The sequence below is a fragment of the Rhamphochromis sp. 'chilingali' genome (genome assembly GCF_963969265.1).
Source record: "Rhamphochromis sp. 'chilingali' genome assembly, chromosome: 10".
NCBI classification, from domain to species: Eukaryota; Metazoa; Chordata; class Actinopteri; order Cichliformes; family Cichlidae; genus Rhamphochromis; species Rhamphochromis sp. 'chilingali'.
In genome coordinates this window covers 7,168,270-7,184,540 of record NC_137937.1, presented here as the reverse complement: position 1 = coordinate 7,184,540, position 16,271 = coordinate 7,168,270, and the positions used below count along the sequence as shown (strand labels likewise).

The 16,271-nt window shown below is 42.8% G+C and overlaps 1 protein-coding gene across 7 annotated transcripts in view; it reads right to left on the bottom strand.

Annotated features, from left to right (window-relative positions):
• Positions 1 to 469: 469 nt before the first annotated feature.
• cux2b (cut-like homeobox 2b) overlaps positions 470 to 16,271 on the bottom strand; it is a gene marked incomplete at its 5' end in the record, with an annotated part of 104,844 nt that continues 89,042 nt past the window's right edge. For all 7 annotated transcript variants that reach the window (XM_080895195.1, XM_080895197.1, XM_080895199.1 and 4 more), the window contains 13 exons: positions 470 to 4,694; positions 5,153 to 5,429; positions 5,529 to 5,717; positions 5,815 to 6,120; positions 6,278 to 6,443; positions 8,083 to 8,921; positions 9,102 to 9,200; positions 11,107 to 11,736; positions 12,081 to 12,180; positions 12,677 to 12,725; positions 12,818 to 12,876; positions 12,983 to 13,174; positions 15,814 to 15,918. In XM_080895195.1, coding sequence (XP_080751321.1) covers positions 3,896 to 4,694; positions 5,153 to 5,429; positions 5,529 to 5,717; positions 5,815 to 6,120; positions 6,278 to 6,443; positions 8,083 to 8,921; positions 9,102 to 9,200; positions 11,107 to 11,736; positions 12,081 to 12,180; positions 12,677 to 12,725; positions 12,818 to 12,876; positions 12,983 to 13,174; positions 15,814 to 15,918 — 3,810 coding nt within the window. In that variant the 3' untranslated portion in view covers positions 470 to 3,895. The remainder of the gene's footprint in view (positions 4,695 to 5,152; positions 5,430 to 5,528; positions 5,718 to 5,814; positions 6,121 to 6,277; positions 6,444 to 8,082; positions 8,922 to 9,101; positions 9,201 to 11,106; positions 11,737 to 12,080; positions 12,181 to 12,676; positions 12,726 to 12,817; positions 12,877 to 12,982; positions 13,175 to 15,813; positions 15,919 to 16,271) is intronic.

The following is a 16,271-nucleotide window of genomic DNA, read 5'->3' as shown; positions in this document are numbered from 1 at the left end:
CGGTTCTCTGGAAAAGGGGAGGGGCTCAGCCACACGGTATGTCATGTAAACACTGGCAAGTGGGATGCCTGATAAATTAATATTACAACAGTTTTAAAACTTTTTTTTTCTTTTTTGTATTTAGGTAGAAAGGCGATCTCAAGTATCATCGATTTTCAAACGTCTTATAAGCAGATAGAGAACATCTAATTAAACAAATGGGACACTATATTATATATGCTAATTTTACACACTAAAGTAAAATATGTAGTTATATATCTGATTGGTGAATGAAATTAGAAGTCAGATGTTTGAACTCAATGACATTTAGTCATCAGTGACATTCATTCAATCTGAAGAAATCCAAAAGCATTATTCTTATTCCTAGAAGTTCATATTAATGAATGTAATAGTGAGTCATTTTCCTAAATAAATAAACATTCAGTCTACTTTGTTTGACTGGCTTTTCTTTGAAAATCCAGTGGTGTTTATTGTCATATTTATAAGATCCACAATTGCCCAAGTATCATCGTATGCTTAATATAGTGGACATGAATGACCCTGAATTGAATAGGAAAAATGAAGTGTTTCCTTCACTGAAAGAGAAGAGTGCAAATGATTACACTTAGTTAGGGACGCACGCTACAGTGTAAGGTTTTATATATGCACATGAATTTGCAGTAACTTTTGTATGTTAATATGTGGAGCGCTCATTGCTCATTATAAAATAAAAAAATAAATAAAAACACAACACAGCAGGATCTTAAACAATTATGTATTGACTGATGGCTTACACAGCCTATGCAATTTCATTTCCAAGATGCTTGGCATATCATTGTCCATTCTTTAACAATTAATAGTCTGACGTGAGGCATCAGACAGTTATCTAAGCCTGAAGGATGCTTCTTTCGATTGGCCCACAGCTGACTTATAAATGACAACTTCCCTTGGTGACAAACCCTCGGTGCCAGATTTTTTTTTCATATAAGCAAATCTTAATGCATTTATTCAAGTTTTGCCAATCAATCAGTTTCTCCATTATTTAGTGACTGAAGTCAGTTATAAAATTAAAACATCTACTGTGCAGGGCTATTGTGATATAGAAAAAGCTTTGCTTTTTTCTGTACTTACAAAAAGCCCTACACCGCTCTCAGAACAGACTTCACCACAAGGCATTTCTCCATGAGGATAATGCATGGGGCAGGTGATATGGCACAAAATAAATCTGGAAGTATAACGTTTGTAGGGCCAGTCTCAGGTTCTGATTTGACCATAATCTTGACAAGTTTGTGAGAGCCAAATTTCTCAGCTGCACCATGTGTGGACTTCCCTAATGCAAAAAGACTTCAAGTGCTGATTCAATGTCCCTGTGCAAGAACAATAACACAAAAACAGTCTATCCCTTGTTGTGTGAGCAGAATGGATTTGCATGCAAAACAATGAGATGAGCTTTACATGAAGAGATAATGGTCTGGGTAAATACATTTCATTTTCAGCCATATGTCCATGTTACCTTGAGAAACAATGAAGCTTTCACATAAGAAATGCCACTTCTAATCATACAGTATATTATGCACAAAATATGATGCTAAGAAAACCAGAGAGAAATCTTCTGTGGCTCCAAGAAAAAAACAAAAACAAAACAAAAACAAAACAAAACAGTATTTCCAAGAGCAAAGTCTACTGATCTAAAAAATGCAACCCATTTAGCCTCATCCTGGTGGTTCCGCTCGACACTGTACTTTGACACATCCATGTAAGGAATTACAAAACAGCCACGACTTTCTAACAATCCGCTTTTTTTCCCCTCCGTGTGAGTGTCGAAAATCCCGTAATCATACAACTTTCACATGTTCGTCGAATATTTAACGGAGTCATTCTCCACATCACATAGTTTTCATATTCAACACCACTGATGAGAGCAACTGTTTCAATAAAGCTTTAAAAAGCAAGACTACCCTGAGAGAAGGTCTAAAACGTGGGCAAGCTTGCCAGACCAGAACTGGCTTGAATGGGTTTGGTTTATTAAATCTGTACACTCTATTTCAATATAATCAGCACATTTTTGTTCCAAGAATGTAAGATAGTATTTTTTTTAGTAATTGTGTAATATATATCTCTACATAATACAATCCAAGTCCTCTGAACTATGTAGACATGTGCAAGTGTTCACTACCAACTTCAACGATACAGTAAAGGCAAAGACTTGTGGACACTAAGTTAGGATAATGTTGATATTTGAGATTTTTCTTGAGTCCTCACAATTATCAAAAAAATCTAAGTGCTGTAAGTACTTCATACACGAGGTATTGAATATCTAGTTAACTGTTCTGAGTATAAAATAGAGGCAAAATACATAAAGAACATCTTGCAAGCATGACAAAGAAACGTCTACAGACACAATACACACGTGGTCAAAGATAATATGAGGGGATACCTGTAACCTTTTGTGTTCTTGAATATAGCGTACTTACAGACTGATGAGAGGTCACACTGTACGTATCATGCTTTTAAACACTGGGAACTTCAGCCTCAAAGTAGATCAACACAGAGCAGGGGTGGCCTAGCTAAACAGCATCTCAGTGCTTGAGGTGTTTTGATCCGTATAATTTACAGTAAAATGCACATTTTCAGAATGTGCAATCAATCGGGTGTTACTCCATAACACATACAAAGGGACGAACAGCAGCAGATTTATCTCATAACCCCCCAGCCCCCCAATCACCACCACCACTCGCTTCATTGTTTGACCCTCTGAGGCGTGAGCTCACACCCGAAGCATGATACGCCAGCGCCTTCCCTCCCTCGGTCCAAACAAGTGTGCGTCATGTTTATGCAAAAGAATGGAACGCATGGTCGTCGCATGATGTGCATCAACATAATCTGAGGTAAACTGGGTGTCCTGTGTCTTGGCCCGTTACAGTCTGAGAACCAGTGCCTTAGAGAGTCAGAGAGGTAAGTCAGAAAGAAATCGTGTAAACTGTGCTCGTGCGAAGTGACTGTTGCACTCACTACCAAAAGCACAAGGGCCCTAAACTGTAAACCTCGAGGATTATTCAAAGCAAACTAAAGAAACCAAAAACACTTCAAAAGTACTCTACTCATTAGGTTTAACATTTCCTTTTTCTTTTTTTTTTTTCGCATTTTTTGCAGGGTTTTCAACTTTTTTCTTTTTTCTCGTGTTTTCGCTCAAGTATAATCACAGGTGACTAACTACAGAGGATAAACAGGGTCAGGTGAGTACCATGCTACATCAGGTTTAGAGAAGGCTATTGCAGACAATTCTACAACATGTACAACCACATTTTATACGAGTGAGTTACAAATATTTCAAAACATATCACCAGGAAACTAAGTACATACAAGATGTTGAATATTTAGAGTCTTAAAGGACTATCCCTCAGTCAGTAATAGGATTTCATGTTACTTGACTTAAACTGTCCAGTCTTACAGACAAAATCTGAAAAATTGCTATTCAAAAAGTAGCAAATTTGGTCAGTGTCTCTTTTCAAATAGTTATAGTGCTTTTAATGGCTTAAGACAGGGGTCTTCTTTTAATCTCACCCAGTGGCAATCTACAGAACTTCAGTGTACATTTGATGACACCATAGCTGCAAAAGTCTTCATGTCAAGTCCAATAGGTAAAATGACAGCTAGTGCTGTCACATATATTTCAAAGTAGTATGCATTATCAAAAGGAAAAAAAACAAACAAACTAATACACATTTATAAATTTTTTTCAACTCTCAAGTTCTTGTAGGGAATTCAACCGTATGATTAGCTCCGTGTTCCCATTTCCTGTGAGTTATCATTCTTGGAGGACAGGCCTTCAGGAGCCACGCTCCATTTAAAGACGTCAGGAAGCTTCTGAGACTCTCCTGTGTGGCGCAAAGGTTTGGATACACCTAAAGTGGACTTAAAACTCCCATTCCAGAGTCTCTTCTCGATTGGCTGCTCTCTCTAACCTGTGGATGATGTTATTGAGGTTGGCCATTTTCTCCGTGCGTCTCTGAGTGCTCCTGTTGAGTTTGGGACTTTGGAAGGGAGGGGGCGGGTTAGGGTCCAGGCTGTGACTGGTGCTCGTCGATGGAGGGTTGGGCAGCGAGGGCGATATGGGCGCAGAGGAGGAGGGAACGGGCGAGACTGACATCATGAGGCCCGGTGAGGATGCAGCAGAGGGCGAGTTGAGGGAGACCTCCAGGCTGCTGCGGCAGGGCTCTGACGAAGCCTTGAAACTGACCGGGTCGACGGGTGACTTTCCGGAGTCTTCCCCCTCGTGCCTGGTCTGATTGCTTCTCTGTGGGCCGTCTACGGAGAGCCCTCCAGGGTAGAGACCCTGACCTTCTTCCTGCCTCAGGCTCTGGCCTGCCAAGTGGGGCTCGCGACAGCCCGCGACGGAGTCCTCGTGCTCACTTTTCAACTGCGGCAGCGGCACGGCTGTTGGAAAACACTGAACCCTGGACTGTTTCGCCGAGCTTTCCCTTCCCTCCTCTGTGTCGTCTTCCCTGTCTAATGCCTCCTGTTTGACATGAGGCAGTGAGGTGTTGGCACTAAGAGGAAGGCTGGAATGGATGTGTCCTGAGGGCTGCTGCAGCCTCCTCTCCTCTCCGTCAGAGTGAGGGCTCCGTGTCACTGAGGGGGAGTAGCTGTGGTGCTCAGCATCCGTGTCATTGTCTGGCAGACCCTCCATCAGCACCTCCCGTCGCATCCTGGACCTGCACACAAATACCACAGTTAGACATTGACTGAAAGAGACTTTAGAGACTAAAGTTTACTTTCTAAATCAGATTTCAGTTGAAGTGTAAGAGACAGTTTATCACAAAATTAGATTTACATATTCTTGCTTTGGCTCTTTAGGTTTTATATTTCAGAAATCAGGACTTGATTACTCAAAAAAAAAAAAAAATACACGTCTATTTGTCTATTTTCTTTCTACTGGATGTAGACAATAGAAAGAAAATAGTTCCTAAATGAAATTTCTGTAATGTCTCTTGCCATACTATTCAAGAAATGGCTCTATAGCAGTTCTCTTCAACACTGGACAACACAGCTCTGGAGGCCAGAGAAGAAAAAACAGATTTTGATTGTAGTGTGAGCTGTCCACCTAAAGTAAATATACAGTAATAATAAAAACAACAAAAACAGCCATCTGTAAAGGTTACAAAGGACTGGCCTGTAGTTATGAAACCAGTTGATGACGGTGTTGGTTTTGAGGTTGAGCTGCGACGCCAGCATCTCGATGGTGTTTTGAGAAGGGTAGGGCTCTAAAAGGTAGGCCTTCTTCAGGGCATCTTTCTCTTCGGCTCCCAGCACCACCCGAGGCTTCTTCGCCTGGCTGTAGGGGCACAAGTCCAGAGAGGCCAAAGCCGGACTCACACACTCAGAGCGAGTGCTGGGCGAGTCGCTGTCCGAGCCGGTGCTCAGCAGGCCGTATCGCCTCTTCAAATAGGCTGGAGGGCAGACAGAGACATGCAGAGTATGGCATGCAGAGTACAAACGTGTCAGAATCATGTCCTCCGTCATATTACAGAGTAGACTCTGGTTCCCACCTTTCTTCTCCATCTTTTTCATGGCCCTCAGCTTGTCTACATTGTGAGGATCGTTGAGCCACAGCTGCATGCGGACGAAGGGCTCCCTGCCTTTCAGACTGAGCTTGTGCCATGGTTTGGGTCTGGAGAGCAGGTCAGACACCGAGCCCTGCGTCAGGCCCAGGATGGTCTCCCCAAAAAGACGCTGGCCTGTGGAGAACAAATACACACAGGTGTATAGTTGCTATGGTGTCTTTAAGAGGTGTTTTGGGGAGTTTTTTATCCCAAGTTGTGAACTCAGACCCACCTAAGTTATTATCTGTTAGCACCTCTTTGACCTTCTTGGTGATGGCATAGGTATCTAGCTCTGGAGACATGGCCACCAGCTCCTGGATGCCCAGTGGGTTTGTGGGCTGATGCAAGGTCATGAGGCTGGGAGTGGATTTCACTCCCTCTGGGTGGGTGGACAACCCCAAGCTCAGGCCCTCTGGCTGCTGGTTCTCTTTACTGCTCTCCATGGAGAGACTCACAGGCTCTACCAGGGGACTTGGGTGGCTGTCTGCTGGGCTGGGAGGTGGGGATGGTGAGGACTGGGCCGTCACTGGGCTTTTATCTGTAAGTAGGAAAGAATAGTCACACCAATCGAATAAATAAATACACGCAGTTGACTATGTAAGCTGTGTGTGTGTTTTTGGGGGGTTTTTTTTAGTTGCAAAGTTTCTCAAGCAGTCTAGATATTCTCAAGCGTGTGTTGTGAAATGCAGACTCACCCTGAGTGTGGCCCTGGTTTGGGGGCTGGTTAAGGCTCTGTCCTAGCTGATCCAGTAACCACAGCTGCATACGGATGAAGGGCTCCCTGCCTTTCTGGGTCAGCTTGCTCCAGGGTTTGGGCCGAGACAGCATATCACTCACGCTGCCCTGAGAAAGCCCCAGCACCTGGAACACAAACACTGGTTGATATATTTATGTCATTGCTCACATCAAATGTGTATGTTGCACAGAAACGACTGAAGCTCCAAGTTATTATTGTGAAAGATGGAAATCTGTTTGGTCATGCACTTTCCCCATACAACCACTGGAGGGAGACAATGTACTATAAATCTTCCTGTTTAAAGGTTTAAGTTCGATTTGCAGCACACCTCATATTTGATTATTTTCATATGTGATTTATATTTCTGCGATTCAAATGCGCAAATTTCTGTAGTGATAAATTTTCTTCCTTTTTTTCCCCACATGATCGTATATTATAAAAATAAAAAAACTGCTGCACCGTCTTCAGCTTTAGTGGGACTTGCATTAAAGATATTTTACAACAGTCATATCAACACAGCAGAGAAGGAAGACAGCACCTTTCATATTACTCGAAAAAAACCTTTGTGACACTCGTTATATTTTATCCACTCCAGACAGAATAAAGTGATATATCACAAAGGCTGCCTAGGAAGACACCCAGAGGGATTTTACCGACAATAAAGGCACACTTTCTGGGGCTTGAACTAACAAAACCGATACCGAGTCTTCAGTAGCTCATTTCAGGGAAAATGCAAATAAAAACACACCGTTTTTAAAAAAAAAGATTTAATCTTCTGTGTGTTTGTCACAGAAAATATAACACCTGGGTGAAGGAAAACGAACACGTTCCGCTCAGCAAAGAGTTGTTGAAAAGATGACTTTGGCTGAAAAGTGAAAGAACGTTCCAGCAACAGATCCAAACTCAGAACCTTTCAGCTATGCAGCAGTAAAAACCAGACTGAGATTATAATGTTATTCATTTAAGGAACACCCGATAAAAATTAATTAATTAATAAAAAATAGCCGTATTTCCCTCAGGTTCACAGCACAAAAGTCCCACAAGCACATTGCACCACAAATGTAACTCTGAAAGAGATGAGCTGCTCAGATGCCCTCCCAAACCACTGTGACAGCTAGGGAGAATAATATGGTATGGTAAAACTTGCAGGCAGCCTCTAAAAGGTTTTTCAAGGGCACGAATGACAACTCAACCAAACGCAAGCCTCTCAGCTAAAAATGTTGATGGTTAAGAAAGAGATGTGAGAAACTAGGATTCAAAGGAAGAGCAGCAAAGCAGAATCTATTGCTGTCTGACATGTGGGGGAAAGCACCTGAAGGCTTTTTAGGACAATGTTGTATGCAGAAAGTAATAAAAAGGCAAACTTTTAACCGTTTTTTTACAGGGCATATAATGTCAAGACTTCACATCATTATGTCAAGTTTGCTGCAAGAAATTCTAAAGAGCGGGCTAAAATTCTTTCACAGCGACGTCAAATACCAGCACCGTATTATGCAAAGCTCTGAGCTGCAGATACGGCTACTAAAGTGTCGGGACCTGTTATTAGGTTTAAAAGGAGTCCATTACTTTTCCACATGGATGAGTTTCATGTTCTTTTTTTAACATAATTAAAATGTGTTTTATGTTTACTGAGATCACCTCAGTCTAATATTTCACATGCTCTGAAAATCTGAAAAGTTTAAACTAAATATCATTTTTCTTCTTTTGTATTTGCAGGCTGTTTCATTTGCAGTATGCGTTTAATGTGAAAGGCCAACATCTGACCTTTTCACCAAAGATCCTCTGACAGATGCCATTCTTTGCCAGCTTCTCCTTCACCTGCCGAGTCAGCTCGATGGTGTCCACCTCCCGGTACATGTACATCTCATACTGCTCTGGTGTCAGCGGGGGCACGGTGGGCTTCAGTGCACGGGGGATATATGCTGGATAATAGGAAAGGCGTCCCGGGCCGGGTCCTGGGGACTCCCCGCTTACCGAGGTATCTGATTCCACCTTCACCTCCACCGGCCGGCTCAGGCCCAGCTCGTCCTCGGCAGCAGAGGCCTCCTCACTGTTGGGGAGACCCTCGCCGTTCTCCAGACGCAGCCACGGCCGGGGTAAGGTGGAGGGCCCGGAGGAGGAGGAAGACAAGGAAGGGGAGACCGAGCTGAAGGGCCGAGAGCTGCTTCCGCCGCCGAGCACCATAGATCCCCGCTCCTGAGACCAGTGCTGATCGAAGTAGGTGCCCGCTTCGCCGATTTCTGATTTGACTTTGCGGATGATGTTCTGGACGAAAGCGGCAGGGGAGAGGACGCTGAGGGGTGTCTGGGGGCTGCTCACGGGGTTGGCTGTGCACACTGTAATGCAGCCCCCTTCCTCTTGCTTGATGGAGATGGGTAAAGGCAGGCCCCTGGAGCGCTCGGGGGGCCCCAGACGTTCCACCTGAACTCCTGAGCTAGCAGTCGAAGCCCTGCCGCACACTTCCATCTCCATCAGGGCCTGCTGCTGAGCTTCCATCTCCCTCCTGGCCTGTTCGAGGATGCTCTTTATGGTGTCGTCAGAGCTGCTGCCAGGCCCGTTACTGCTTCTGCCTGATGAGCTGTTTAGAGATGACTTGACATCACCTAAACAAGAAAAACACACACGCTGACACTGACGCACACTCAAAGCACCTTTCCTTTCTAATCTAGATGCATTCAAGTACTGATCAAAATATATAATAGAACTCATTGTGCATAGAAAAAAACCAAAAACAAACAATAGGGCTTTTAACTATGACTTATGACTCGAAGCTTCATCCTCACCCCTCTGGGACTGGATCTCCTTCTTAGCCTGCTCCAGGATATTCCTAATGGCGTCGTCTGACCCAGTTTCAGGAGTTCGGATGCGTGGAGTGATGCTCCCTGCCACAGAGGGTAACAGAAAGAGATGGAGATAGAGAGAGAGGGAGGAGAGAGGAGGGGGTGAGTGGGATGGTTGATCAGAGAGCAGTTCCAAGGCTTTGCTTTTGACTGGTAGATCAATGGCTGCCTTTGAGCGCGTGCTGTCTGAGGTTGCAGTATACGGGAAGCTCAACTTTCAAAAGCTGTGAATCTAGGGAGAAAACAAAGTTTAAAAGTAACACTATAAACATGGCAGAGGAAACCGTGATGAAGTCAAGGATGAAGGCCAAGTAGATTTAAATGTAGAAGGTTTAAATGTGCACAGGTCCAGGAGCTAAGCCACCAATACATCTGCTTTAAAAACCTCTGCGTACATAGTAGCACAGAACTGATGAAGCTTTTCAGTCATATATTGTATACGAATGCTCATAACAAACATCAGCCATCAAGTTTCAAATAACGAGGTCAGAATATCCAGTTGTGTGAAGCCTTCAGACAGTTTTTTCTACTTCTGCCTCTCATTGATGTCAGTGAGAGAATATTTGCCTAATATGGTCATCACAGGTACACAGCTCTGCTTGCCACTAAGCCCAAACAACATGTCTTTCAAAGATTTTGATTGGAAACAGCAACCAATCAGAAGACAGCTGGCTTAAAGGGAAGGGGAAGCTAAATAAGGATTATTTTGAATTATACAAAGTTAGTCTAGGAATAAAAACAGGGACGTGCAAATTAGTGCAATAGGTCCCCGCTAAGCATTCTGAAATGCACTTTGTCTAAAAACTTATTTTATGAAGAATATTTCTGGATACCATTTGTAGTCTGCTTGCAGTGCATGTTCAAGCTTTGGCTGCATGCAAGTAAACAGTCTGTATGGAGAGCCAAAGAGGAATGGCTGTACCAAAATGCCTTTAATAACCACAGTTATCTGATGATGATTTCACTTTTTATTAGCTTCCCCCCCATTTATCTGCATTCAAAAACAATGAACAGAGCACAGAACAGAAGTCTTAGCACACATATCCGCTGGCTGCCGGCAGTCAGCAGACTAGCCTAATGGTTTCCAGACTGGTACTTCTTTAATTAATTTGATTATTTCATCGTTACTGTAAAATATGACCTTCATTGTGCTTCATCTATCGTCATGTATCAGTGCAGTGGATGAAAATCACTGTCACTTCTAACGTTTGATCTGCAAGCCAGCGGTCTTCAAATTATGCTTAAAACAAACTTAAATTGCCAAACTTTCTGACGCTATGTCAGCTGTTGTTATGTGCTGTAATGGTATTGTGTATTGCACTTTATACATCTGTGTGTTGCAGCACGGTTTTCATTTAGTCCGTGTCCTGTCACGGTGTCACGGCTGAGCAGCCGATGTGCTTCAGATGCGAACCCAAATGCAGACACAGGAGAACAGAGCTTGAATTCAAACAAAAAGCGAGCCTTTATTTGGCTGATGGCTGATGGAAACATGAAAACTATGATAAACAATGACTTGAATGACAGACTATGATTTACTATAATGTGGATAACAGACGATGAAACGCTGAACACAGGAAGACTGAGGACTTAAATACACACATGAGGTGATCAGGGGAGGTGGAAACACATGAGGACACAGCTGACTAGAATTAAACATAATGAAAACACAGGGGAGAGTAAAACTAACCACATGAACACACACACAACTTCACAATAAAACAGGAAACTAGACATGACAACACTAAGCTTACAGACCTAAAACACATGATAAACTAGGCAAGAATCCAAACATGGAAACCAAGGAAACAATAAATAATGGCTGCCTTTAACCTAAGCTAGACAGGAATAACACATGATCACAAAGATAACATGAGAAGAATACAAAAATAAACTCAGAGCGATGGGTCAGAGACCCAGGCTGTGACACACAGTAGTTAGCACTCACCTCTCTGTCGGACCTGGATGGTTCTGAGTGCCAGAATGTTCTGTTCATCAGACAGAAACTGCTTCATCTTAATAAAAGGTTCTTTGCCTTTCACAGTCAGCTTCCTCCAGGGTTTGGGTCTTGCCAGGATCTCGCTGACCGAACCCTGGGACAGGCCCAGCACATAGTGGCCAAACACTCGCTGGCCAATATTATGCTTTAGCAGCTGCTCCTTCACCTGGAAGGCGATCTCCGCCGTGTCCAGTTGGTCATCGTCTCCTGCAGTCGAGCTGCCGCTTTCTGACTGGTCGCTGGGCAAGCCGGCATCAACGCTGCCCGCCCCCACAGGCCCTTGTGAGGCTGACATAAGCGCGACTTTGGCTGCATAGAGGGCGGTAGGGAAAGCCATGAGGCCATCCTTTTTAAAGTGTGGAGATAACAGCTGTTTGTGGAGGATGTGGTCTCCTGACAGCCGGTCCCCGGAGCACGGCGACACTGAGAAAGGCCGGGGGAGATCATGGCTGGAGGAGGAGCGGTCCAGGGTGGGGGGACCGGGGCTGGGGGAGGCACGACTGTCCACCTGAGAGGAGGATGAGTGGGATCCGGGCGGCCTGCCTATCTCCCTGCCTGCATCCTCAGAATGGTCATCATCTGGTGACAGAAAAGCCATCTCACTCAGGACACATGGGATGTGTACAGCTACATGGCTTTAACAATGAAGACCTAACTATTATTCAGCTTATAAAAGATATTTCCTGAATTAAATCGCTTACTTTATACCCTTGCAAATCCAGACTACATTATGCAAACTCAGTTTAAGCACAGAGATTTAAATGTGGAAGTAATCAACTATAGAATCAGCTGCCCAGTGAGTGCCAAACAAACAGGCAGTATTTGGTAGATGACAAAACTCAACACCTTTTAGAAACTAACAATCTCTTAGTACTAGTTTTCTTTTAACTTTATAGGCTAAAAAAAAGAGACATTTATTTTACCATTGCTGTGTAGTATTCGGGTCTTATCCACCAGGTACTTGTGAGATGGAAGAAAGGCCTCTTTATCCAGCAAAAGAGCCTCTGCAGCCTTAGCAGAATCCTACACACACACCCACACACACACCCACACACACACCCACACACAAAAGCTGTTAATTCTAGATTAATCAATTGTGGTGGCTGCCGATATCCTTATATTGGATATAATGGATGATGGACCAGTGATGCATTCAATTGCACTGCTGTAGTTTTATTCTCTGGCACTAAGGCTACGTCCACACTAGCTTTAGATTTGAAAATGGCGTTTTTGTCTGAAAACGCTCCGTGTCCACACTAGCGTTTTCAATCGTTTTCACAGAGTTGTGTGTCCACATTGAAACGGCCGAAAACGCTTACGTTCCAGTACTGCGCATGCGTGAAACGTAAGAAGATTCGACCTGCTTCATTTCTGTCTGCCGCTTATTTACTTTCCCGCTCTCTGAAACGTCACGGCAAAATGTTGAGGAAAAGCACCGAGTTTTTTTAAATGGACTAACAATGAGGTGGAGTTGTTGCTGTGAGTAACACAAAAGTACAAAGTGCAGGAACATGCGTACCTGGGATGAGCTGCCATTGGCTGAAGCCAGCTTCATTACCTTTAGGATACTACGGCGAAAACCAAAAGAAGCACAGTCATATATTTAGATGTACATTAACATTACTATGAATTACTGACACGTTCGATATCAATCAACCACCTGAGTTCAGTTTTAATCTCTTCATAGTCCATCTGGGATTGCAGTTTAGCTTCTAATCTCTGAAACAAAAACACAGAAGGATAATATTTTCCTCTGAATTAATAAGAGATTCTGCGGACGGAGGACTCTTCCCCACATTTCCCATCATGTTTCCCAGCCACTCACCTCTATAGCTTCTGTCTTATAGGCTACCTGGCGCTCCAGCTCTAGAATCTGATTGGCTGAGGTTTCTTGAACTTCCTGCAGTGTGAACTGCAGCCGCTGAATGTTTTCGAGAAGGCGGAGGATTTCACGGTCTTTAGCCAGCAAGGCAGCCTCCAGCTGGGAGGGCAACACCTCTCCCTTCTCGTTCTTCTCCTGACAGGGTGACAGGAAGATGTGACAAAAGGTGTGAGAGTGAGGGAGAGGAAAAAAGTGATAAAGGGAGTGAGGGCAGCCTGTGAATCACAACCTCTGCTGTGGTAATGAAAGGTGAGAGAATATGACTTCTGCAAAGATGATGAGGTTGCAATTAATAACATATTCTAATTCATCTCAGAGACTGATAAAAGACAACATTCAATATTTCTACACCAATTAAAAAGCCCTCTGGCAGGGATTTCATAATTTCATAATCTGGTGATCTGTACAGAACAAAACGTCAAACGTGGTTTGAACATTTTAAAAAGGTATGTGTACATAATACGTTTTTAAGGTGCTCTAATATCTAGTTAATGACCACTTTGTTAAGTACGCCTGGTCAACTGTTTGTTAATACAAATGAATTAATCAATTAATAACATTGCAGCAGCTCAGTGCATTTAGACATTTGGGCATGGTCAAGATGACCTGCTGAAGTCCAAACTGACCATCAGCCTGGGGAGGAAACATGATTTAAGTGACTTTGACCATGACATCGTTGTTGGTGCCAGACGGGCTGGTCTGAGTATTTCAGAATGACGCTCTACTGGTAATTTTTCTACACAACTAACTTTAGGGTCATTCTCTGTAAACCCTAGAGAGTGGCAGTGGGTGAATATGCTTTATTGATGTCACAGGAGAATGTCCAGACTGCTTCAAGATGATAAGGCAGCAACAGTAACTCAAATAACCACTTGTTACAACCAATGCAGAAGAGAATGTCGAACTTGAAGAAGTTAACAGAAGATTGAAAACAACATTGCCTAATCTGACCAGTCTCAAGTTAGATGCGATATTTGGATGGTAGGGTCAGAATTTGGCACGAACACCATGAAAGCAAGGGTGGACCATGCTGCCTTGTATCATTGGTTTAGGTTGGTGCTGGTGGTGTTGGTGTGGGAGACATTTCTGATGGCTGCTTCCAGCAGAATGAAACACCATTGCCCAAACTTAAAATCACCTCAAACTGCTTTCTTGAAAACAACAATGAGTTATCTGCGCTCAGAAGTCACCAGATCTCAGTCCAATAGAGCACCTTTGGGATCTGGTGGAATGAGAGATTCACATCATAGATCTATGATGTGAATCTCTCAGCAGCAACTGTGTGATTCGTTGTCAATATGGACCAAAGTCTCTGATGAATGTTTCCAGTGCCTTGTTGAATCTCTGCCATGAAGAATAAAGGTGTACTGATGTGTGTGTGTTTATCTAGCTGTTGTGTTACATGTTATGGTATAAACTGTAAAAAAAAAAAAATGGAATTAACAAATTTGTGATTATTTTATTAGTAGTAGTATTACATCAACATTATTTGATTGATGTGCTAACATGTGAACTGAAAATGGTGTCAAACATAAGACCCACAGGCAAAAATCCAGCCATTGCAGGCTTTGCAGAGTGAAACAATTGGACAAAACACATGGAGTTACTTTTAGACTTTTCACTGTATTTTTCACCAGAAATGTTACATGTGGTACTAACTTATTCTTATGAAGGCATTTATGGCTGTTTGTTATCTTTTCTAAGTTGCAATTTTGAGGGCGGGGCTCTGGGGAGTCTAATCCATGTCCGATAGTGTTCCTTTGTTTGTTTTTTTAAATCCAGGTATGCTGGTAGTGTGTTTGGGATCATTCATCATTCCATGAGTTTCAGTTCAGTAGTCCAGTTCTAGTGTAATTTAGCTAACCTCAGCCTTTTCTCCTGGTTTGCGTTCCTCAAACGGGCTTCTTGACAGCCATCCTTCCACTGAGACCGTTTCTGTTGACGCTTCAGTGAACAATCGGCTAAAAGGCCAAGTGTATCTCTGAGGTCTTGTGTCAGACTTTGCTGGATTTGTTCCTATTTCTGAAGGACATCACTTTCAGACACCATTCATCTGTTGTAGATTTTTTGTTGTAGGTTTTTTAGACCAACTAGTACTTTTATTCTGCACCCATTTCCTCTATTTGCTAAGGACACACTGCCCAGCATGCTCAGATATGCCAGGCTTTCGACTAATAGCTGTAAAATTTGTAAATCACCTTGTTTTAATGGATTCAACTTAAGAAATGAGAACATGTGAGTGTGGCTGCTAGTAACAACGTGTCTAAAGATAAAACTTAAAATGGATTTTTTGCTGAGCTGTGTATTTTATGATATATAAACACGATAGCTTGAAAATATTTGAATGAAATCTAATCACATCTATATCACATTTGACCTCTGCTCTCTCGTTTCCACGTGTGCCTTTCTTTCAAGTTGACCCAAAAATCTGTTCCATCTTTAAACAAAGTCACGTGAAAAGAAAGAGAACGAGCTTAACAGTTAGAGCCTAATATTATATTAGAAACTGAAGTTATTCATGTCCAGTTATTTACAAATCAATACCTATTATCCACTATCTACTCCTACATAATGTTTTTATACAATACTATTCAATACTATGGTCAGGTACAAGGACTGGATTGAAAATGAATGAAAATAAAGTAAAATATCTCAAAATGATACCTGCAGTTGACTAATAAATTATTTGTGGCCATTAAAAAAACAAAAACAAAAGAAAAAAATAAGAAGAAGAAAAATAAAGTATTTTACACCCAACATGTAACAGTTCTTACCCTGCTAGTGCCCTTTGCTGGATGGCAGCTCCCTGCGGTGACGCTGTGGCCACTGGATAGCTGTTCCTTTAGCCTTTCCACTTCCCTCTGAGCCATTTCCGCTCTCTGCGCACAGACACGGCATCACAGCGTTACAGTTTTCATACACCGGCCACATCAATTGGCTAATGAGTTGATCAAAGCAAGAGCACACTAACATAGTAAATCAAAAAAAAAAAAAAAAAAAAGGCGCCCTCGCTCAGAAAATTTAGCAAAAACCTGAGCAGGGGCCCAAGGAGGTGAGTGCAGCCACTGGTTTATTCTGCTGCGAGGGGTGTTTAGTCAGCCCACTTTATTCCCCAAACTGTTTACCTGCTCTGTCACACCCGGCCTGCTAATTAATGATTCATTTTGAGAACATTTATCTGGGAGCGGTTGGCAGAGAGCAGCAGCAGCAGAGAGAGGGAGAGAACGAGAGC